Source organism: Myotis lucifugus, unplaced genomic scaffold, assembly GCF_000147115.1.
Source record: "Myotis lucifugus unplaced genomic scaffold, Myoluc2.0 scaffold_58, whole genome shotgun sequence".
NCBI classification, from domain to species: Eukaryota; Metazoa; Chordata; class Mammalia; order Chiroptera; family Vespertilionidae; genus Myotis; species Myotis lucifugus.
The window spans coordinates 3112296-3136711 of NW_005871106.1; the positions used below are offsets into that span (position 1 = coordinate 3112296).

A 24416-nucleotide genomic window follows, 5' to 3' on the forward strand; every position below is an offset into this window, starting at 1 on the left:
GTTACATAAGATTTACTGTGAAAGGAATGCAACTCCAAGTTCAGGCATTCACAGATTTCCTTCACTCATTTATGGCTCCCAAATGAGCCATAAATCCAAGGGAATGTGCGCCTGGCCCCAGCACTCAGGGATGTCACCCTCTCCTACGGACTGTAACCAGACTCTGCACCGAGACTTACAGGTGGGAACAGACAACATTGACCTTCAGGCTCCAGCAGACAGCTATTAATCACACCACCACCCCCATGGAATTATTCAGGGTAATGGGATCTTTAAATGTGTGAACAGTAAATACTGACCCCTCAGTGGTTCCCATTGTTATTCATGAGAACTCAGATTAGCTCAAGGAGCTCAAAAAATTCCCAGGAGGTTTCAACATTAATTTTTAGTCGATAGACTGGCTTTTCTCTATGATTACATGAAATGACAATTACATACCAAAACTCTAAAACCACACTTAACTACACATTTAACAATAAACACACAGAAATTATATTCAAAGAAATTTTCAATGCAACTTTTGGAAACGGTTGAGCGATACAGTGTACCTCTCGCACCAAGTCCCTGAGTATCCCCGGGCACACTGGTCACACACCACTTCATCTCCATCGTCCAGGTGGCACGTGGGGCTGAAACTGTCAACACATTAGAAGTGAATGCAATTTCCCAGTGGGTTGTGTAGAATTTCTAAATAGTTTACGTGCTTAATTTCTACCACTCCTGTCCTTACAAACTTTAATTGAGTCCTCAAACTTTAGCCCAGATCCTGAGGCCCCTGGTCTTAGTCAAGCCTATGAGCACCAGATCCTCACACCTGCTCACCCCTCAACCCAGAGTGCACTTCTCCCCCTCCCTGCCTGGATTCACCCAGTTGAACCCCAATGCTCAGCTGTCACCTCCTCCAGGAGGCCTGCTCTGAGTTCCTCTCCTCTGGGTTCCCTGGCGTGGTCTGCCTGCCTCAGAGCCGAGTCCACACAGGCCATGAGTGAGCTGGCTTACACACTTCAGTAATCACATTTCCCAAAGGACCCCTCTGCTGATCCAGGTCCCTTCAAACTAGTCCTGAGTCTTGGGGAGGCCTGTGAAGGGGGGTTTAGGGGTGGATAAGAGTCCCTCACAATTTCATCCCAGTAGCCCTGGTTGTATCTGTTTTATACACTGGAGTTTCAAATAAAAATCCCCATGGGGAAATTTTTGGATGTGGGTGGAGGAAGTTCTAATGGGTAAACCAGTGAGGGAGGGGGGGCTTTCAGACCGCTGGCCTGCAGGAAGCACGGCCCAGCATGATGTGCAAGGCCTTGCACCTGACTGTCTCTTCCACCTGCACTCGCGCCTGTGCTCCGACCACCTGCATTCCTCATTCCTCAGACGGATCTGCTGATGCTGCCGCTGCCCGCACTCAGTTCCGCCTGGGATGCCCTTCTCTGCTGCCTTTAAATTCCTTCTCAGCCTTCTAGACTCAGATCAAGAGCTTCCTCAGAATCGTTCCTGGACAATTCCCACGGTACAATTCCTCCCCTGTGGACATGACCACACTGTAGATTCTGGGGGCGGGCAGCCACACTGAACGGTTTGATACTCAGAGTACCTACCACAATACCCAGTATATCGTAGGTGTGCAATAAATATTTTTAATAAATTAAATGAAATCTGCCCATTCTCAATGAGCTGAATATTTTGATCATTATATCAAAAACTTTTAAAGCCCAGGAACATGTTTAATTCATCTCTGTATCCCCTATACCTCCTAGCCCAGTGGTAGGCACACAGTATACACTTTATGAAAGAATTGATGACCAAGTTTAGACCAAAAGGGAAACAAAGTATGCAAATGTCCTTGCAATCACACAACTTTCTTTGCATAAATTAAGACACCAAACTTTTTTTTCAAAAAGAGAATCCATTCCTCCATTTTTAAATCCTAATTAATGACCACTGGGCAAAATCCACATTCTCATTGCACACACAGTGCTGCTCTGGAGCTATCAACGCACATCTGGATGGAAATTCTGGCCATGTCAGGTGCCAGCTTACTTGTTGGAGGCTGAGGCGAGGGGGCAGGCACAAGGCTGGCAGTCCCCAGGAGTCCCTCGGGCAGGCCGCCCGTAGAAGCCAGGCAGGCACTGCTCACAGTGGTCCCCGGTGGTGCTGTGCTCGCAATCCTAGGACACATGCAGGAAAAGACAGCTCAACTCTAGGTTCTGTAGAGGATTCTCAGATCCATCAAAAACAACTTGAAGTACAATGAAAAAAAAAAAAGATAAAATGCTAAAAACTGTTATAAGAGGAGGGGTTGCCTGCTGACAGATTAACTAATAAAAATTTTAATGGTTATAAATGGAAGCGTAAGAGCTTTCATTTCCAGCCACATCAGTGTAGCTGGTACCCTGTTGTCTTTCTGCAGGAAACAATTAGAAAACTGGGACAGATCTATAACGCAACTGTTCTCAGGCGCCGGGCAACAGAGGGTGCAGGTCTGTGATTCCGAGAGAACGAAGACATTGGGATGAGTCCTGCAACCGCCTGGAGACACTTGCCAAGCAGCACGGGGGTGGGGTAGGAGGGTCAGAGTTTAGGAAGGACGAACCTGCTAGAATTTGGGCTTCTTAGAGCAAGAGCTCCAGAAATCTACTTGGGAGACCCCTTCAAATAGCTACTGAATACTAAGCTGCTTGTTCGAAGAATACCACTCCTTCAGGTCAAAGAAAGACAGGTAACCCATAAGCTGAAAAATTCAGAACTCACAAGACATTAGAATTCTAAGCAGTCTGTGTGGGAGACCCCGGTAAACACCCAGCACACTCAGTAGAGACGCCAGACGTAAAATTAGTTCCTAGTAGTGCTAACCCTGCCACAGAGTAAAGCCTATACCAGAACTGCCCCCACGAAGTTTTTATTACAAGCCTTGAAACAATCATCTGAAATGCAGGAACTTACCTGTCTACCAAAACAAATTTCCAAGTTATTTAAAACAAAAGCAAGAGAATCTAAAAACTCAACAATATAATAACATTCACTGAACAATATTCATCACACAATCAAAAACTACTGGATATGCTCACACTGCCCAAATCTGGGAGAATTTGGAATTCATGAATTCAGACAGAAAGCAAGTGAGTAAACCAATAAACATATGGCGAGGAGAGAGGTTTTTTGCTTGTGGAAGAATGCTTCCTGCCAACCAACAAGCATGGGGGAAGGGCTGGAGGTGGAGAGCACTCCTTTTACAGACATTGTGGTGGGTACTGGTTGGGCAAGAATCCTCAATGACTGCAAAATCTAAGGGGAAGTTTGATAATAGGATACTTGCATGGTCTTAAAGTGTCTCCCTCAAACTGCTGACTAATTACAAAAGAAAAGAACAGTAAATATATAGTGGACCAACACCCAGCCTATGCGATCAGAATGAACACCACCAGTGAGGGGGTGGACATGGTGGGCTCCAACATGCCATGTTCTGAGAAGGACACACTAATGAAGTATTCTGGCTGGAAAAGTATAACATGAATCTATTCACAGGAAAATAAGAGAAGAGCCCCAAAGGAGCGACATTCTATTTTTTGGAAAATTATTATATCCTTCAAGATGCCAATGCCATTAAAGACAAAGAAATGCTGTGCAAATATTTAGGAGTAAAGGAGACTAAAGAGACATGACAATAAAATAAAATATCCAATCCTAGATGGGGTTCTGTAATGGAGGAGGAAAATGCTATCTATATATATAAAAGCCTAAGCCACTGTTCAACCATCTGACCGGTAGCTATGACATGCATTGACCACCAAGGACAGATGCTTTGACTAGCAGCTATGATGTGCACTGACCACCAGGGGGAAGACACTCAATGCAGGAGCTACTGAGCTGAGGTGACTTGGCAACTGAGGTTCTCGGGTGACGCACCCAGAACCAGAGAGGAGGGAGCCCGATTCCGAGGTGCATCAGCCAAGAACTGCCCTCTCACAATCCGAGACCCCTCCGGGGATGTCAGAGAGCCGGTTTCGGCCTGATCCCCGCAGGCCAGGCGGAGGGACACCACCAGTGCATGGATGCACTGGGCCTCTAGTAAAAGACATAATTGAGTCGGTTGACAACGTTGAAAAATAGACAGTAAATTAGAAAAATATTAGAGTATTCATGTTAATTTTACTGCAGTTAATAACTGTGCTAAGATTACATAACAGCATATACTTCTCAGGACATACATACTGAAATATTTAAAGATAAATGGACATACTATATGCAACTTATTGGCAGGTAGTTTTAAAAAATCATGATTAGATAGGTAAATAATGAGAATAATAAACAGGGAAAACTATGAATAGTAGGTGAATCTGGGTAAGTGGTGGATATTCTAAGTACTATTCTATTCCTACAATATTTGCATAAATTTGAAATAATTTCCAAATACAGTATTTTTGTAAAAATGGGGAATGAAAACTACTAAATATGAATAGAAGAAGAAAATGTAATCCCTCACCAGGAGAAAAATCTGAAAAGCAGGCAGAGAAAAAAGACACAGCCCACAGAGCGCCATACAGATAAGAACTGCACTCGACTTTCCATTTGAAACACCGCAAGCCATAAGCAAACGGAACAACTTTCAAGCACTGAAAGAAAAATGTGTGAAAACATATTTCAACAGTGAAGGTAAAAGAAAGCCTTTTTCAGATAAACAAAAGATAAGAGAATCTGTCAGCCATCAGATTGCATGGGAGAAATGCTGAAATAGTTCTTCAGGTAGCAGAAACAGATCCAGATGAAATCTGGATTTACATCAAGGAGCAAAGAGCATCACGAATGGGGGGAAAAATGAATAAATACAAAAGACAATGTCATTGAAAATATCTCTTTAAAAAGTAAAATCACCCTGAGTTAGGTGTGCAGGAGGTGCACAGGAGAAAGGAGATGGTCACACCGGCTGAGGAGGCAGTGCTGAACTCCTGGGCAGGCAGTTGTATGGCTCCAGGGAACCCTGCCCCTGCTCTGCACATTCTTTCCTCCCCGGGTGCCCCATCGGCCTCATCCCTGTGCAGGTGTCACCCGGAGCTTTCTCCTCTGACCTCTACCTACCCCTGCCTGTAATCACCCACCTGTGAGTCCTCTCCTCTCATGTCCTCTCCCCTGGTGTCCACCCTGCTCCATTTCCTTTTATAGCCCTCCTCCTAAAGCCACTAATTTTACAAACATGTTCTCCATCCAACAATTTAAATAATATGCCCAGTTTCTAACTATATCCTTTTCTATGATTCCCAAGGTTGATGAAAGTTTTCCCAGAGAGTAAATTTCATTGGGGACTATAAACATTTGTATTACATCCTTTTGTACCAGGGTTTCATGAATTTCATTTAAGGTTACCCTAGACCAGAGCTTCTAAACTTGACCGCGTACCCAAATCACCTGAGTTAATTATTGATTCTGACTCCAGAGGTCTGAGAGGGGCCTGAGATTCTGCATTTCTAAAGAGGCTCCCAGATGACACCCATGCTGCTGGTCCTCAGGTGATATTTTAGTAGCAACGTCTTAGACTCCTTTCATTCTCCCCACCCCCCTTGGTTTTGATAATCAGTAGAAATCAATTAAAAATGCAACTGGCCTTGATAAACAATTATATGCTTACACAAAATAACTAGTTTCATTAAAATACATTTGATTATGTACAATTGCAACATGCCTTTGCTCAAAGGGCCATATGGGATCTTCTTTCTCTTTGGGAAAACTGTTTTGTAACCTTCCAAGGGTTTGCTTCAGGGTTTTCTCAGGTGTGTGCCACCATCCCCCTACGTGACCATCTCTGTTGGTGGATCTGGTATGCGAAGGATGGAAGGCTCATGAAACTAGGGAAGTAAAACATCTCCTCTTGGTTGGAAAGGAAAGACATGAGGGCCCAAGATGTGCACAGCTGCATTTTATGCTCCTCTCTTTGCAAAGCAAAGAAACTGGCTTCTCTAGGACAAGAACAGGGAGAACTCAGAGAAAAGAATAAAGGCTGAGGTAAACTATGGATTTGGGATGATCATGATGTGTCAGTGTGGGTTCATTGATTGTAACAAAACGCACCCCTCTTGTGGGAGGTGCTGATTATGGGGGAGAATGTACATGTGTGAGGCAGGACATATATGGGAAATCTCTATACCTTCCTATTTTGCTGTAACCTAAAACTGCTCTTCAAGTGATGAAGTCTTAAAGAATAGGAACACTAAGGAAAAATGGAAACTTCTCTCTAATCAACCACAAATAAAAGGTTAATTTCTGAAAGCTAGAGAGCTATGTACAAGGCCAAGGGCTATACACAGCTACACAAAAGGCAGAAGTAAAGGTTTCTTTTAAAAACAGAACAGAATAAAGCCAAGTTAGATTAAACAGGGAAATGATGCTACCAAGTTTGATATTCCTTAAATATCTAAATTTTTTATTATTTTTTCTTCTTCAAACATTACTTATTTAAAAAGGAAAATAACTTTACTCTGGAAAATCCTGGCAGACACCACCTTACTCAAGTGACCTTGGCTAACAGCCCCAGGAAGAGGATAGTGACAAAACCGGGGTCACTGGGGATACACCACCTCCATATCTACCTGCCCCAAATCCATAATCTCCACCTAATCGTGAGAAAACAGCCCAGCCCAGTGGAGGGACACTCCACAGAAGGCCCAGCGTTCTTCAAAAGTGCCACCACCATAAAGACAAGGAGAGAATAGACGCTGTCACAGGTTAAAGGAGACAAGAGCACCGCATGCAGTGTGGGGTCCTGGGTTTGAAAGGAGAAAGGACTGGAATGGAAAACTGACGGAATCTGAGTGTAGTCTGCAGTTTAGTTGATGAGACTGTGCCAGTGTTAATTTCTTAGTTTTGATAGCTACTAGGTGATTCAAGATGTGAGTGTTAGGGAAAGTAGGGTGACACGTATACAGGAACTCTACTTTGGTAACCCTTTTGTAAATCTAAAATTATTTTCCAAAATTTCAAACTATAAAAATTACCATTTGTGGTGATAGAGCTTTAAGGGCAGTTGCTGTTGGCATTTCCACTTAAATGCGAGTGCACGTTTTTGTAAATACATACTAATGCAAGCATGTGCAGATATTCTTCGGCCTACCTGCAACTGGAGCCATAGGTGGCAGGGCCACGACCTGCCGACCACCCCAGATGCTGCCAAAAGCCTCTGCCAGGCTGGCCTTGCACACCCCACTGGCAAAGGGAGAGACATTTCAAAGCAACAACCTCATCCAGCTGTGGGAAGCTGCGTGCCTGAGGAAACAGCCCAGAGGACTGAGCCTGTGTGTAAGCCATCACTTCACACAGTTCTATAGACACTCTACTTAGAGAACAAAGACATGAACAAAGAACAGAATGAATGCTGTACTTACAGAATAAAGAACAATTGGGCTCTGGAGAGAAAAGGCCATCCCTGGCATCTTGCCAGGCTCCTCTCCAGGGTTCTGACCATTTTCCCTAGCCCTGTGACTCAATCAGTCTCTTTTGGAAAGAGTGTGAACATATCCCTGTAGGATGAATGGGATTCCGCTAATTAACACATGCATTCACTCCATCTGTGAGGAGTGAATCCAACAAAACTCCGGAGTGTGGCCTGGCTTCCAGGCATAAGAGCCTAAAAGAATTCCTGATTGAAGTTAAAAACCAAGTCTTGCCCTGTATCTGCCCCAAAGCTCATTCTCAAGATTAATTACATATTTGCTAAATCCTGTTTCAGCTCATATTGCATGAAAGAAGTATTTGTTTAAAGAGTTGATTCAAGCTAACAACCATAAAGCATTACATATTGTACACATGAGTGTGATTATTAGTGTCATTATCCTTCTCATGATATATAATTTTTTTAAATCCTTGCTTTTACATTTAAACATCTAATCCTTATTATTTAATCAGTGGACAAGGTTTTCTACCTTTATATGGCTTTTTATGGTTTTATAATCTTGCAAAGTAAATAATTACTTTTCATTATTCTAATAAAAACCTACAATGAAGTTATATACCCTTTTTTACTATCACCAAAGTAACATATTTTTCTAAAAAGAGGGGGAAAGCAGGAAATATTTTATGACATGAACTTAAATCTGCAAATTTCCTTTGGAGTTTCAAGGGGAGACATATTCTCCTGTGGAGGAATCATGTTTTTAAAAAATCACTTCTGCACAGCAGGTGACTATGGGGTGGGTAGGGGGGCGGGTAGAAGGTTTTGGTAAGACTCACAAAGCAAACGCCTTGAATATCACACTCAGCTGCATGGCCGTGGCATTCACAGGGCTGACAAATTCCTCCAAAGAGTATTCCATCCACGCGGTAATAGCCAGAGAGGCAGGACTGCAAAGGAAGGACAGGCTGCTGAACCACCTTCCCAATCTATTAGAAACATACACTGCTCGGTGCTCCACGGATAGAGAAACTTATTTCTTTTCTTTTTTCTTATTTTCCCCAAACAGCTTTATGAAGGCATCATTCATGTGCCTTTATAAAATGGACCCATTTTAAGAGTACAATTCAAAGACTTTCTAGTAAATGTACCAAGTTGTGCAACCATCACTGTATTCCAGATCCTTATTTCTTTTTAACAGTAGAAGCAAATGGACAAAAGCTTACTGAGTCAGCATACAGCTGTGTGGTATCCCCCCCAATATTGTTAGAAATCATGTCACAACACACAGAACTTTAGTAGTGTTTCAATTCTCCCAACTTTATTTCTTTTTCTTTTGCTTCAAATTCATTAAATGTTGCTGCCAAGGTGTTCAAATGCAGGTCCAAGTCAAACTACATCAGTTTACCTGAGCAAGCATTACCGGTCTGCTTTTGGGTCTGAGTGCCGAGTAGACAATGTGGGCATTCAAGGATGCCTCTCTCTGCCCATGAGGAGCAGAGAACCACTCCAGACACAGGAATTCACTTAGTCCTTGTGACAACTCTGAGAAATATCACCTCTGTTTTATAGACATGGAATCTGAAACACGGGGCAGCTTGATAATGTGCCCATTGTGCCAGTGGAGTGATTCAAAGCCAGGTGTGCATACCTCCAGGACCCGTGTCCACCTGCCCGGGGCTACAGCAGCCAGGAAGCACATTTACAATGTAGACTGGGGGATGATTCGTTTGGAGGCCAGCGCATGCCCAGGGGGCACGGTGGAAGGGGTACAGATTTGTTTTTTATTATAAGAATGCTTAAAGAGTGTTTTCATTCTATAGGTAATATATAAATGCATTCATCCACACTGACCGTGGGAAGTTCCCTGACACTTCTACACAGCCATGCTCGCCTTGTCTGCAGATGGGCACTGAGCAGATAGCTGCCTGGAGCTCTGTGCGGTGCCTAGACTATGACCAAAAATCCCATTTCTGATTCTTTAAGCTTCTGAGTAAGAGTTGGATTAAATAACGAGTTCTTCTGCTTAACAAAAACACTTGAAAACCTATATTGAGCTTCTTGTTCTTACTTTAGTCACCGTCCCATGCACATCAGCAAATTTCCCTCCAAAGCCCAGTGACTCAGTTTCCAGCAGCAGCTGCTCATTGCTGCCCCTGCCCGGTGTGGCTGGCCTCAATTTCTACTTCCATGATACTATCTGCCTGTGGGCTCTAGGCTGTCTTATTCCCATATGCCACATGCTATGAGGTGTTAGAGTTTTTTATCCATTAAGCATTATGCACTCAGAAATCAGAATCTATAAATATTTGCTGGGCCTAAAAATAAATGTTTCAGATCTAAATAAAAGTTCATTGGTTAAAAAAATGCCCTGAGTCCTAGCCAGTGTGGCTCAGTTGGTTGGAGCTCTGTCCCATGCACTGAAGGGTCATGGGTTCAATTCCTTGTCAGGTCACATGACTAGGATTGCAGATTCGATCTACGGTTGGGGCACGTATGGGAGGAAACCAATCGATGTTTCTCTCTCTCCCCCTTTCCTTTCCTCTCTCTCTCTCTCAAATCAATAAAAAACATATCCTCAGGTGAGGATTAAAAAAATTTTTTTTAAACCCTGAAAAATATTTAACATAGAAATATTTTGTTAAATATTCACACCATGAAAACTTGGGCCAACTTTATGAACTGCAAAGTTTATAATTAATAATGATTCATAAAAACAATTAAGGGTTAAGTATTCTCACTTCATTAAAAAAATGATTGCCAAGAAATCACAACCAATGACAAATGTTCATAATCATAATCAATCATAAACAATTAGAGACAGGATCACATGATGCTTAACAGACGGATGAAGTTCAAATCCTGATTTGACCACCTCAGTTTCTTAATCTACCTCAGTTTCTTAATCTGCAAATCAGAAAGCATAGAAGTCACCTGCCTATAAGGTTGCTGCCAGGGTTAAAAGAAGTAACATAGAAAAAGAGCTCAGGATAGTGTCCCTCCAGAGGAACCAGATTTCTTTAAACAACATGGCTTCCAATATCCCTATAGTCCCTCAAAGTCTGAAGTTTAGAAATGCTAGGTTTCTAAAGTTAAAATTAAAATGTGCATCATTCCATCCCCTTCTATGCATGCTTTCCCTTAAGAAAGAGGAAAAGGAAGAAGGCAGGACAGGAGTTACCTCGCAGGAGATCCCTGCATAGCCTGGGGGACATTCACAGTGCTCCACCTCGGTGGCCAGCGCCAGGTCTATAACGTTAGGGCTAGCTGTATCCAGAGAGACAGAATCCAACCTACATACAGACAGGGGTCGTTATCCCACTTATTTGCAAACAACACCTAACATGAAGACAGATTCTTAAAGACAATTCCAAACAAATGGTGATATGACTTTTTTTTTGTTAAGTGAAGATTTTCATAATACACTTTCTGGAGCTTTTATTATTCCTTGGAAATGCCTTCAGTATTTGGCACAAAGACGCACTGCTACTTAAAGACAGTCTATGCCACCCATTCTGAATTGAAACACTTCAGAAAAATTAATCCAGTCAATTGTCTCATCTCTAATACAGATAAATTGTCCTTACTAATAAATGTGTAATTCTGCATTTGTTTTAGCTGCATCCAATGATTATGCTTAGCCTAGCACTGCCAGAAATTTTAATCTCAAAGTAATAAAATGACTAAGGATAGGCACATTAGCTTAAATGGACTGTAAAATCTAAGACTGTTTACATCAGGAGGGTAAAAACCAGATGCAGTGTGGCCCAGACAACTGTCATCTCATCAGGCATTTCTGAGAAAACCACCCTGAAAGTTTCTCACCCTGACGTCAAGTCTATCTCCTACTAGATACATTTGTCTGACAAATATTCTGGCATCTTCAATAAAATGATAGTAATAAAAATAACTTTTTAAGACAGCTGATTCTATTAGCTGTGTCCTTAAAATAATTGAGTAAAATATATTAAACTTAAAATATATAATGATAAATAAAGACAAGAGTGAAGTACCCTCCTTTTCGATACACACCTGTAAAGAGCCATTTTTGCAGAATTGTAGTTGGCTCTGATCAAGAGATGGGTCACATTGGCCAGGACAGTCATCAGCTGATCTCGATCTATCTCCCTTTTGTTATTAAAGTCTCGGAAGTTCTCAGGCACAAGTCTAACCACGTTGAAGTACTCTTCGTGGGGCTGCAATGACAGGCCCTCAGCCTGGGTGCGTAAAGTGAGTCCATTTCCCTAACATTTTGAAACAAGAGGAAATATATTTATAATTCCATGTCATGATCAAAAAATGAAAGCAAATTTTGTAATCAGCAACATGGCTTTTCATTTGTGCGTAGGTCCTTGGGTACTGGGGTCTATAACTCTTGGTCCGGGACGATCAGTGATGTTTCATTGTAGTCCTCTCAGAGGGATTTGAATAATAAATTTAAAATCTGTGTCCTTTGCTAGGATGCAGGAAAAAAATTATGCATTTGCCCACAGTTTTCCTCAAAGCAACCAATCTGACACTCCTGACCTTTAATTGAAGAAAAAAAGTAGAAAAAGTAAATAAATATACTTCCTACTTCTCATAAAATTGCTGTTAAATTTCCTGTTAAAAATTAAAGATTGCTGTTAACAAAATGTGTGTTTGGCTCGTAGTTTCCAAGTGCTGCAGGTTGGGGATGGAGGGACAGGACATTAAAGGGAACGGAGAGGTGCAGACACTGCAGACCAGAACCCAAAATGGTTTCTGACCACCCTGGGAACCTTATGCACCAGGCCGAGCTGGGGCTTTGTGTGACGGGGAAGAAGAGGGGTGAGAAGAAAGGGACAAGGGACAGGAGGGGTGAGGACTGAGGACAAACATGACAATGCATCTCCTGTCCCCATCAGACACTGCTGCCGAATCATTCATGTGGGGGCAATGTGGCAGGAGGGGGAAGGGGCCTTAAAGGGCCTAAAAGGTAGGTCCACGTCGGAACAAAACTCATCTCCCTTTAAAATGTGACAAGGCAGTCAGCTGTAGGGATCAAGGGAGGAGTGACAGGTGCTGCCCTGAGGCAATTCCAGAAATAGGCCCAAAGACAGAATTCTCACACTCAGTCCCCTGGTACCCAGAGGAGGCAAATCACTGCTAAATGGCCATTGGCCATGAGCTCCTTGCTACTGTGGCCTCGCTCAGCCACTTTGTGTCATACAACTGTCACCCCACTAAGCTCTTCAGCTCTGTAGCCAAGCAATGGAAAAGCAATTACCTTAATGATGACATCAGCATGAGACATGAGGGCGCTGTCCACTGTCTCCACTGGAACATCATAAGACACCGTGTACTTCAGGAATCCACCGAATGCAGTCAGCTGGAATGTTTAGGTGAGAGTGAACACCAAGGGGGTGGGGGGGAGGGGTGCATGACCGTAGCCCCTCAGCTAGGGGAAGTGGTTGTTAGGAGCCATCTGGAAACAACCAGGCTTTAAGGTTGAGGGGCATGATATGTAAGGGCATTCACATTAAAGGCAGTGAAAAGAAAGCATAACACACAAATGTTTTGTTTAATGGACATTACCAAAATGCAGGACATTTTAAAATGCATCGAAGAAAAATGTACTCCTTTTTAGAGGTCCCAAGGTAAATACTATAAATGTCTGCTAATCATATAATAGATTTATCTCACTTAAATACCCTAGGGCTGTGGTCGGCAAACTGCGGCTCCCGAGCCACATGCGGCTTTTTGGCCCCTTGAGTGTGGCTCTTCCACAAAATACCATGTGCGGGCGCACATACAGTGCGATTGAAACTTCATGGCCCATGCGCAGAAGTCAGTTTTCGGCCTGGGCGAGTCTATTTTGAAGAAGTACTGTTGATATTTGGCTCTGTTGACTAATGAGTTTGCCGACCACTGCTCTAGGGGGTGGAGAGTTTGATCCACAACCATAATCTCAAAATTTTTACCTCATTGCCCTGTCTGTAGGAGAATAATAAGAAACCTGTTTGATCGGCTAAAGAAAGAACTAGAGGATTTTTCTTCCTGATCAGATATCCTTTGATGTAAAATACAGATTTTATTTCTGCCAGGTATGTTATAACAATGTAATGTTCAGAATCCAATATTTATACCATAAAATTGGAGAGGCGATCTGAAGAGACAAAGAACCAAGAAAACCCCCACAAAAATAAAAAACTATGGCCTTTGATGATATACTCATACTATAAATAGAAAACATCTTCTATGATTATAATTTGATGGGAAAATAATCATTTTCAAAAATAAACACTATATAAACATATATAAAACAATCTATAAAATAAAAATATAGTCATCAAGTTAACTAGAAATTTCCCAAGCTACATGACCTACACTGCTATGCAAACATACCATTACACTTAAACACACCAAACTCATGGGAAAGGGGAGCAGAGCACTACAGTTACTGAGAGAGATTCACGGACTATACCTTCAGATTCATCAGAATCTGCAGAACAGTGTTATAATTGGGAGGAATGGGACAAAGTCGCTGAAGGGAAAGTTTAAATCATATTAACCAACTTTCCACTTTGTAGAATCCCCTTTAGTATTTTCTTAAAATGGAAAGGATTCTACCTGCTCTCAAATGTGAGCAACCGTCACCATGATCATGAAACCAGGGGGCATAGCAATAGCCCCCATGCACAGCCTTTCCAAGCGTCTTCTACATGTCAGACTAAAATAAGCACACAACTGACTAACAAATAGGAACGTGACTGCACTTCACGGGGGCCCACAAGACCCAGGGACCCAGAGGACAGCAGGTCTGTCTCGGGAGAAGGGACAAGACTTCACACAACAGACTGTCTATGACGGGCCAGGAAGAACAAAGTCCCCATCACAAAACGTCAAACTAGGATAAAAAAGGCCCTGCGAGTCAGGTGTAGGTAAACGCTGTATAATTTTCTGTCAAACACTCAAGTGACCAATAAGTTGACTTAAAATGCCAATACAAGTTATTTCTTAATGTGCTCTGAGATCTTTGTCTAAGACGCTACCATCAGAAGTACCTTATTTCCGAGGTAGGCCTGCGGGGCTGCCCAGTAATACTTGGAAGTCAGCCGCTGCATGACCACTGTGTTGTTGATGCTGATCTGATGACGCCCGCCCAGAGCGTCCTGCTGAGATGGGATCTGACGTGGACTGATCAAGTCGGTGATCAGCCAACCGGACATATCTTTCACCTTAAAAAAAGGATCCAAGAATTTTAGAATTTGAAGTAGAAGTCGCCTTAGATTTAGCCCAGGCTAAAGCTAGTATATCCACATGAAGAGACATGAAACACTTAAGTAGGGATGCAGTTTAACACACGGGGCCCATAGAAATTCAGGACCTCTGACCCTTCTACTTGTCAAAGAGCCAGAAAACCCGAGTAGGAGCCACACGTCCTCCAAATCCAGATCAAGTGCAAGCAAATAGGTGAGCAAAGTTGTAAAGATCACATATATATTTTTTAGATTAAAAAATAGCAAAGAACTGAATAAATGCATTGAATAAATTGTCTTTGCTAACCATAACTTCTCCTTTGCTGTTGCCCCCTGCTTTTTAGCCAAATGCCAAAAAGTGTCTAAAAATAGCCTTCAGATCCCATCCTCCCAACTTGTCACCTACATAGAGATGACAAGTGATCACACATAGGAACTCACTTCCATTCTCAGGGATTGCTAAAAGTTTCTCCTCCCTCCCCGCAACTGCCCCATTCCTCACCATCCTGATGGCAGGTTAGGGAAGGAGGGAAAGGGGATTCAGTGAATAGCACCCCCACCCCCACCTGATGCTGAGTACAGGTCTCCTGAGATGGGCATGGGGAGGAGAGGTCCTTACCATGGGTAAGTTCTCCCCTGCGGCTCCTCACTAACCTCCCGCCATCACACTGTTCCCTGTTAGTCACAAGTTGGTACTCCCCCTTGAACTCATCCCTCCAGAACTCGTTCCCAAAACAACTGGGGATCCTTTGCCTGCCCTCATCAACCCTGTGCCACCTGCTGCTGTTCCTACCCTCTCCAGCTTCTTTGAGCTGGAAAATTCTGCACGTCCCCATGTTCTGTGCTTCCTGGACTGAGACCAGTGTGTGCGAGGGGGTGAGGGGAGGGAGGGGGAGATCCGATCCCACAACTGAATGCATTTCCCCACAGAAAAAAATTAAACACAATGCATTCTACAATACCTTAATACCCTATTGTTTTGAATAGGGACATGTATGTGGGGACAAACACATAACTAGGAAGACACTGTAGCAACACTTTAGTAGTAGGCTCTCTTTGATTCATGCCCATTGTCATTCCAAATGAAGGAGAGAGGCATTATAGGGAAAAATCAGCCCTGTGGCTTCATAACACAACTTCTAGAGAGCTCATTGAGGGACACTTTTTTTTATCCTCACCCGATTATATGTTTATTTGTTTCAGAGAGAGAGAGAAAGAGAGAGAGAAACATCAATTGATTCCTCCCATATGTGCCCCGACTGGGGATGGAACTCGCAACCTAGGTATGTGCTCTGACAGGGAATAGAACCGCAACCTTTTTGATGCATGGGTCGATGCTCCTACCACCTGAGCCACTGGGGCAGGGCAGGGGGGTGCACTTATTAAGTCCCACTTCCTGGACGGTGCCCGCACCTGAGTGATGGGCCAGGAAAGACTATCACAGACGTCGGAAACGCCAAAGCAGAAACACGCAGAGCAGCCCTGGGGGTTTCTTTCCTTCAAGTTATAAAATCCTGGCCTGCAGCGATCACAATTTTTCCCTTCAACATTTTCCTGCAAGTCAGAGTAAAAGATTAGCTTTTGAAACCAGTAGGTGGACAGAATAAAAATCACATTAACATAGTATTAAAAAGAGGTGTTTGATGATTCAGAAAAAAATGTAAATAAAAACATGCTTAGAGTAATGTGAAGCCTGATGATGTCAATATTTCCAGAACAGATATTTTGAAATACCTGTCATTTGATTTTGCAGTCAAGAATGAGGCTAAGGCTCTTAGAGCAAGATCATTATATAGGGTATCCCCAAAACTATATACACACACTTGGGATAATTATAAAGGCATTGTTTATTAAAGTACATTTAATTTTCAAAATTGAGATATCAGCTATTAAGGTGTGTGTACATTTTTTGGATATCCTGTATATAAGTGGCACTTTTGTATTATTATTTTTTAATCTTCTAGCTTTGCTGATCTTTCAAATATTTTAATGTTATTTGGCTATGTGACTGTTTATCTTATTATAAATGCTCAAGATGATTTCAGTCATATGACACATGTGCCTAAGACTCAGCTTACATGGAAATAAGCACATAAATTATAACTGAAAGTCCATAGAATTATAGGGGAAATGGTTATTGATATCAGTTCGCCAAATAATATGCCTCCCCAGCCACCTGCTTTTAATGAATATTCTTAGAAATTTAGTGTTTTCCTGGTTCTCCTCCAAACATAAAACTGAAAAATAATGTCATATAAGAAGTAATAGCCAAGGCCTAAGAAATGCAGTATTTGGTTTCACCGAGGAAGTAACAGAAATTTCTCTGGAATATATACGGCCATTGCCCAGAGGCACCAAAAAAGAAACCCAGGTGCCCATCTAAGTCCAAGGACACACCCTGTGGCCAACATACCGTCCCACTTCTCAGGTAGGTGTGAAGAAAGTGGGGAGTTCTGCCTAGACCTTGCTGCTTTGCTCAGGAGCTGACCACCTGAGCCAATGGAATGTTTTCCTTTTCCTAGAAACCTCAAAGAAAACTCCGGGGCAGCTTTAACTCCTCGTACCTTGCAGAGACAAGGCTCTGAGCACGGGTCCTCGTTCACGCTGCCAGCCGGACTGCAGTCACAGCGGACACAGGCTGGGTAACCCTTGTAGCCAAATTGGCAGCGATCACATTTTGCTCCTGCGTAACCTTCCTTGCATGGACATTGACCTGGCCATGTCCCTGGAAGAAAAGAGTGGCAATGACCCAACAGGCAGGGAAAAGATGTTTAAAGCAGCGTCAGCAAACCGTATCTGTACAAGGCCAGAGAGTAAATAGTTTAGGCTTTTTGGCCAGAGTCTGCTGTACTCAGCTCTGCCATTTTTGCTTGAAAGCAGCTATAGATAATTTGTACACAGATGGGCCGAGCTCTCTTCCTATAAAAGTTTATTTACAAAAACAGGCACTGTCAGATATGCTCCATGGACACAGTTTGTCAACCCCTGGTTTAAAGAAAGAAAACAGAGATGAAAGCACAGAGGCTGCTGGGAATGTAAAATGTTACAGCAGCTTTGGAAAACCATTTGGGCATTTTTAAAAATGTTAAGCACAGCCCTCCCAGCATGGCTCAGTGGTTGAGCATCGACCTATGAAACAGAAGGTCATGGTTCGATTCCCAGTCAGGACACATGCCCGGGTTGCAGGCTTGATCCCCAGTGGGGGACAGGGAAGTACAGGAGGCAGCCAATCAATGATTCTCTCTCATCATTGATGTTTTTATCTCTCTCCTTCTCCCTTCCTCTATAAAATCAATAAAAATATATATTTTTTAAATGTCAAGCATATAGTTACCATATGATCCAGCAATTCCACTCCTATGCATTTACCCAAGAAAAATAGAAACATACATCCACTGAAACACTGTGTGCCAATGTTTGAAGCAGCATTATTCATAACTGCTCTGAGACTGTTTCCTTGACTGTAAAATGGGTTAAATGATTCCTATCTGTATGGTTGAAAGTTAAAATGATATATATCTATTTTAAGTGAACCCAGTCAAGGGTAAATGTCATTATCATCGTCATCATCCTCTCATTAACAGGGCAGTTAAGAATCAATACAAATGTGTAATGGACCCTCCACATTGGCAGCAGGCCCCACAGTTGGCACTTCCTTTCCTGCAGGTCATTATCCACTTTACCTGCCAGGGACGGGGACTTTGATGGGGTCACAGAAGTCTTTGAACAGATGCAATCTATTTGGGAGACTTAGGTATTTCCATGTCCATTGGCCAGTTTTTAAAACAAAAAGAACACTGACACTTACAGAGTTCACTGGAGGATTTGCTTGCTTTGTGAGAGAGGTGTATAGCAACATTCCTGTGTCTTCCAAGAGCTAAATCAAGTGATTGCTATTTACTGTGTTCCACATATGACTTTAAATAAGCCTTATTTCTTTTTTCATCAAATGCCCAATTAACCTCTCAAATGGCATTTCATCACCTCAGCATTGCTATCTCCACACTCTATCTCAGTTCAATCATGATGCTGAATTTGCTTTATTCCTGTGGCCCTTAACCTTTAACCTTGCCTGGCCTTGTACTACAAATGGACGTGTTTGTATAGAGTTTGCCTGTGAGCAGCAACCTTGACCTTATTGTTCAAGTATGTGTTCCTAGGTCCTAGGAAACTGCCTGACACACATCAGGTACTTGATAAATATTTGGTGAACAAAAGAATCAATAGGAAATCATACCACCAAATTACTACACAACAGTAATAGTTCTTTTAGGGGAAGAAATAGAATATTGGAAACTAATTATAATTATAAGAAATATTAATCATGCTCTGTTAACCATGATGGTTCTGTTCAGATTAGAGAAAGCACATTTTAACCTCACTGAGAGTTGTACTCCCTGGGACAGGGGAGCTAACATCGGAATGCAGTCCATCCTCCTTCCAAGAACTGCCTATCAGTATGGAAAGATTTACGACCTCATGGCCGAAACAATTTAGTCCAGGAGGCACCTGCTCTTTACAACCCCCTGCCCCTATTACCTGTAATCTGGTCCCAGGGCGCCCGGAGGCACCCACACTCCTGCAACTGCAACTTCCCCCTCCCCCAAGCCCGCATGACTTGTGCCTACTTTCCCATGCCTGCAATTCCTACTTCCCCACATAATCTTTGTCCTGCTATCCAATATAAGCAGCTGGCTTATGTTGGGGTGCAGAGCAGATTTGTGTGGATGACCTGCTGCTCTCCCATAATGCAAGCATTATTGGAATAAATGCTCATATATGATTCAACACTGTCTCTGCTTAATTGGCTGAAGTAGTGACAGGCAGCCTGTACCCTTTTGTTGTCTGGTTACAGTTTCACTATGTATAAATCTTACACACACACACACACACACACACACACACACACACACAGACAAAAAAAAAAAAAGAAAGAAAGAAAAAAAGAAAGAAAAGCCCTGACTGGTTTGGCTCAGTGGATAGAGCGTCGGCCTGTGGACTGAGGGGTCCCAGGTTTGATTCCGGTCATGGGCATGTACCTTGGTTGCGGGCACATCCCCAGTAGGGGGTGTGCAGGAGGCAGCTGATCGATGTTTCTCTCTCATCGATGTTTCTAACTCTCTATCCCTCTCCCTTCCTCTCTATAAAAAATCAATAAAATATATTTTTTAAAAAAGAAAGAAAGAAAAAAGAAATCAATTACAAGCACAACTTACCTCTGTGTAAGTCGGAATGGAGATCATCCTTAATACAGACAGAACTGAGGGACCCCAAAGGGTCACAGTCACAGGGATGGCAAGGGTTGTCCTCGTACGGAGACACCTGAAAGGCAGGGGTTGTCCTGGATTATTTTACTATAAATAATAGCAATAATATCAACAATAATATCAATGACAAAGTATCAATTTTTATCCAGGATGTGACTAACACAATGATTTGTGTATCTGAGAGGTGCAGGTCTCAGGAAGATAAGGTGAACTCAAGCTAGAAAGCCCAATCAGCTTTTTGATGGTGACAGCAGCTGGATTCATTAGCAGCGTCATCCTTTCCCTTTATCACTACAACCCACTGCCCTCCCCCACCCCCTGCTGACTCTCAGAGTCATAGATAAGCATCACTTACACATGCATCAGGTCACCTATGACCAGACCACCACAGTGAGTCATGAGACAACTACATTTCAAGTCAATTGAGGATCAACTGGGCACTTCCTATGGGCAAGATACTGGTACAGCTGCTTTAGTTACTGGCTGACTCTTTGCATTGACAGTATTATAAAACTCTGAGATTACATAGCCAAGGGGTCCCCAAATTCAAGTTGAAGAACAATAAGTGGACATCCTAATCTGAGCAAATAAACAGGACTGATAGAGTAGGAAATCTGTATCTGAAAAACACTACTGAGTATAAAAGAAATATTACAAAGGAAATGAGTCTCCAAGACTGATGCTGACACTTGGGGAAGTCTCCTTTCCACTTTAAGAAGACAATGAAGCTCAGCTATGGAAAAAAAAATCTTACCTTGTGTGGTCTATAATATCCATCGATACAGGTTTCACAATTGATTCCCATGGTATTCTGCAGGCAATTTATGCAAACCCCTCCTCCTTTGTACTGTCCAGCAATATTCAAACTTTTCTTCTGATTTGCAACACTTTCATCATAGTAGCAGTCTTTCGCTTTATTGTGGCAATTACATTCTAGAAGAATATTTTAGCATTTCAATATATATATATATATATATATGTGTGTGTGTGTGTGTGTGTGTATATACATATACTATATATATATATATTCCTATATAAGTTTCTATGACTATAAATTAACTGAAAACTACAGAATAAATATTTTTGATAGCATATGGGCAATCTTATGCATGGCAATTGGAAATAGCTACCATAATTATAAATGTGCACTGTCATTTGACCCATCAATCTATCTCCTGGGATTATACCTTGCAGAAGTCCTTTCACATTTCTCAGTGACATATACAGGGGTAACCATGCACCATTGCTTATGTTAACAAAAGACTGGTAATAATCAAAATACCCATGATAGCTGTTTTAATTATGTTACACCCATATATAATGGAATTCAGTGCTGTTTTTAAAAACCGATGGAAAAAAATTAAAAATAATAAATTTTAAAAAATTAAATTAAAAAATACCTAGCATTTCATATTGCAAACATGGAAAGATTTTCATTCAAGATCTATTGTTAAGAATAAAAGCAATGCATTGAATGGCACTCATAGTATGCCAGGTTCTGTGTATAAACTGTGTGAGGTGCAAGAATATATCAATATTGCTTTGTTTGCATAAAACTTTCAGGAATAACATACCAGGAAATAATAAAAAGTAGAAAGGATGGAGATAGAAAGTAATGCTTTTACTATATACTTTTATATATTGTTAGGTGTTGGAATCTTATGACTATATTGCCTATTTAAAAATTAAATCCAAATTAATAAAAGATACGCTCATCTCTGGGAAGGAGAATCTTAGTTAAAATAACAAATCCATAAACATAAATTCAGGTTTCAATAAATAGTCTAAATTTTATAAAAGTAACCTGCAGATTTGGGAACTACTTAATTACCTAAAAGGAAATTATGTATTCAAATATTGTTAAGTCATCATAAACTTAAGCGACTTAACAATAGATATCTATACATACAATAGATATTCTATTGTATGTATATCTATTGTATGTATATTTCACATTTTGTATAACTGCATAAACTTAAGCACACTAAGAAGGGAAAAATGTTTACATTTTTCCAGTTCTCAGAGGACTTACCTTCACACATGTTACCCGAAGAAATGGTCCCAGGCCTCCAGGGCTGCTGGTGGTACCCAGGACAACACCTGCTGCAGCTCTCCCCACAGGTGTTATGCTCACATTGACACCGTAGTTTCTAGACAACAGGGGTACAAAATGGCACCTGAAAACTTACCTGTATATTTTTCTTAAGTTTATTTTAAAAGAAGTGTCTCACAGTCAAATACATAGCAAGACTTTAGAATTGAGGATAGATGACTATACCAAAGCAAACTTTATATTTAAGAGCAAAATATACATACATGAGTGGGTTATAAAAAGAAAGTGAAGAGGAATAAAGCAAAACTAAAATATGGGTTAATTAACAAAAGTTTTTCAAAAAAGAGACATTGACTTTAAGGGTTCGAAATCCCCTATTAAGAAGTTTCTTGAGGTTCATCTACATATTTTCAGCATCAATAAGAGAATAATCCTATTTAAGAGTTAAATTAATACAACGATTGGAAAAGAAATCAGAAGTGACTTCATGCAAGTTTAAAATAAGAAGAGAGATATCATCTTATTCACTGAGTAATAGCTAAAATAGATCAACTTTATCTTGATTTTAGTACCACAAAAAATGGAAGAGGGAGAATATGGAAGGAGGGGAATCCTCCCTTTAAAATAATATAAACATAATTTATAACTGCACATGCTTTTTGCTTGCCTCTTTCAGAGAGAAGAGCTTCAAATTTCATAAGGTCACTGAATGGTACAGTTTTAAATTATTAAAATGGTAAATTCTATCTTATGTATATTTTATGACAAAATAGTATTAATTAGAAATATATTCTCCAAAGAAAGCAAAATAAAATTGTTGAAAAAATTGAAATTTTATGGTGACCTAACAACAACAACAAAAAATGAAACCAATTAAATTATCAGAAAATCCTTTTATACCTTCAGCATTTGCCTTGAATAAAAAAGCACAATGCAAACATTACAGCTATAACTTCTACTTTGATGTTTAAGCAAAATGAAATACTGGAACTCACCTTTGTAGTTTCATCCCATGGGCAGCTACTGGCATGGCCATAACAAATACACATTCCTCCAACAGAAATGTCTTTTATTGAATAGTAATACTAAGGAAAAAGTTACAAACAAAAATTAAAACCCATTAATTGCACTGAAAAGTAAAAGGCAGTATTCCAACAAATATCCCAGCTGTTATTGATAATCTGAATTAGACACATGTTTTAAAATATATCATGCACAAAGAATTTTTGTGTGCATTAAAATATATAATGTTCAATTAACTCATCAACAGAAACCAAAGAAGTTTAAGAGAATTTCTCAACTTGGTTGAATCTTAAACCAAGGCAGTCATTCAAAAGTCACACTACTGCCCTAGCTGGTTTGGCTCAGTGAATAGACCCTGCAGATTGAAGGGTGTCCGGTTGGGTTCCAGTCAAGGGCCCATGCCTGGATTGCGGGGCTCAACCCCCAGCAGGGGGCGTGCAGGTAGGATTTATCCCATAAACAGTTAATTTAATACACAAAAATCAGTAGGTGTAAATCGCCTGGTTTAAAGGTGGAATTTTAACAAAGCATATATAATGATCCTCAATAAAATAAGAAAAAGGCCAACCTAGGAGAAAAGGCCAACCAAAAAGAGTATATTTCTTTTAAACCAGATAAACTTCACAATGGTCAGGAGCTCTACCATGGACTTACTCGTCTTGTCACGATAGGATCGAGGTCCTTCAGATCGCGATGGCTGAGGGTCATCAGATCTGCATTGAGGGTTCGAATGCGTTGTAAGCGCAGACGGATGTATCGTGCAGAAGTAAATTCCAACAACTTGGGGGAAAGATCATCAGCGCTGGGTCTCCCGTTGATTAGTGACGTATGAATCTAAAGGCATCAAAGTAAACAAATACCAGTTTTACTCATGCAAAAATATAGTCCTGGCTATTTAATTTCAGGCCAAACTCTTTACAGATACTATCTAAAATCAAACCAAACAGCTAGGTTTTTGCAGAAATCTAGCATTTGTTAACTACTTGTGAACATCATGGGCACAATACGTCTTCAATTAATTTGAAGTTATCTAGTCCAGGTCTCAGAGATTGCTGGAAATCTTTTATCAGGGGCACCTCCCCAGTGTGCCCAGGGTATGGTAACATGTATCAGGAGGCTATGACTTCTCTGAAACAAATTCTAGATGCCGTGCATAGACCTGGGAGGGTGAGAGAGAGTGCCAGGAAGCTTTGTAACCCTCACTCTCTTAAAGAATCTCTGCCCTGCCATGCAGGGTCTGCTGCGGGGTTCCTGCTGTGCAGGGCACTTAGGAGAGCTTTTGCAGCTTCATTTCACCAGCCAGGTGCTAGGAAACAGTGGCTGGTTTGGGTTACACTCTGACTTTAATAAAGTGTGTACAGTCCAGGTGTGCTGAGCACCAAGCTGAAATACCACACCAGCCATCTCCAATCCTCAACACCACTGAAGAAAAAGAGACCTTCATGGAGAAAATCGAGAACCGTATCTTTTAGAGGCATTTT

General features: G+C 41.4%; 1 protein-coding gene across 1 annotated transcript in view; it reads right to left on the reverse strand.

Moving 5' to 3' along the window:
• The window catches only part of LAMA1 (laminin subunit alpha 1), a 151991-nt gene that overhangs the window by 70878 nt on the left and 56697 nt on the right, over window positions 1–24416 (reverse strand). Inside the window, 14 exon segments of the mRNA XM_023754272.1 lie at window positions 549–635; window positions 2035–2162; window positions 8212–8322; window positions 10554–10665; window positions 11405–11616; window positions 12621–12722; window positions 14398–14571; window positions 16006–16146; window positions 17157–17317; window positions 19809–19914; window positions 20614–20792; window positions 21892–22009; window positions 22908–22997; window positions 23590–23769. Coding sequence (XP_023610040.1) covers window positions 549–635; window positions 2035–2162; window positions 8212–8322; window positions 10554–10665; window positions 11405–11616; window positions 12621–12722; window positions 14398–14571; window positions 16006–16146; window positions 17157–17317; window positions 19809–19914; window positions 20614–20792; window positions 21892–22009; window positions 22908–22997; window positions 23590–23769 — 1901 coding nt within the window.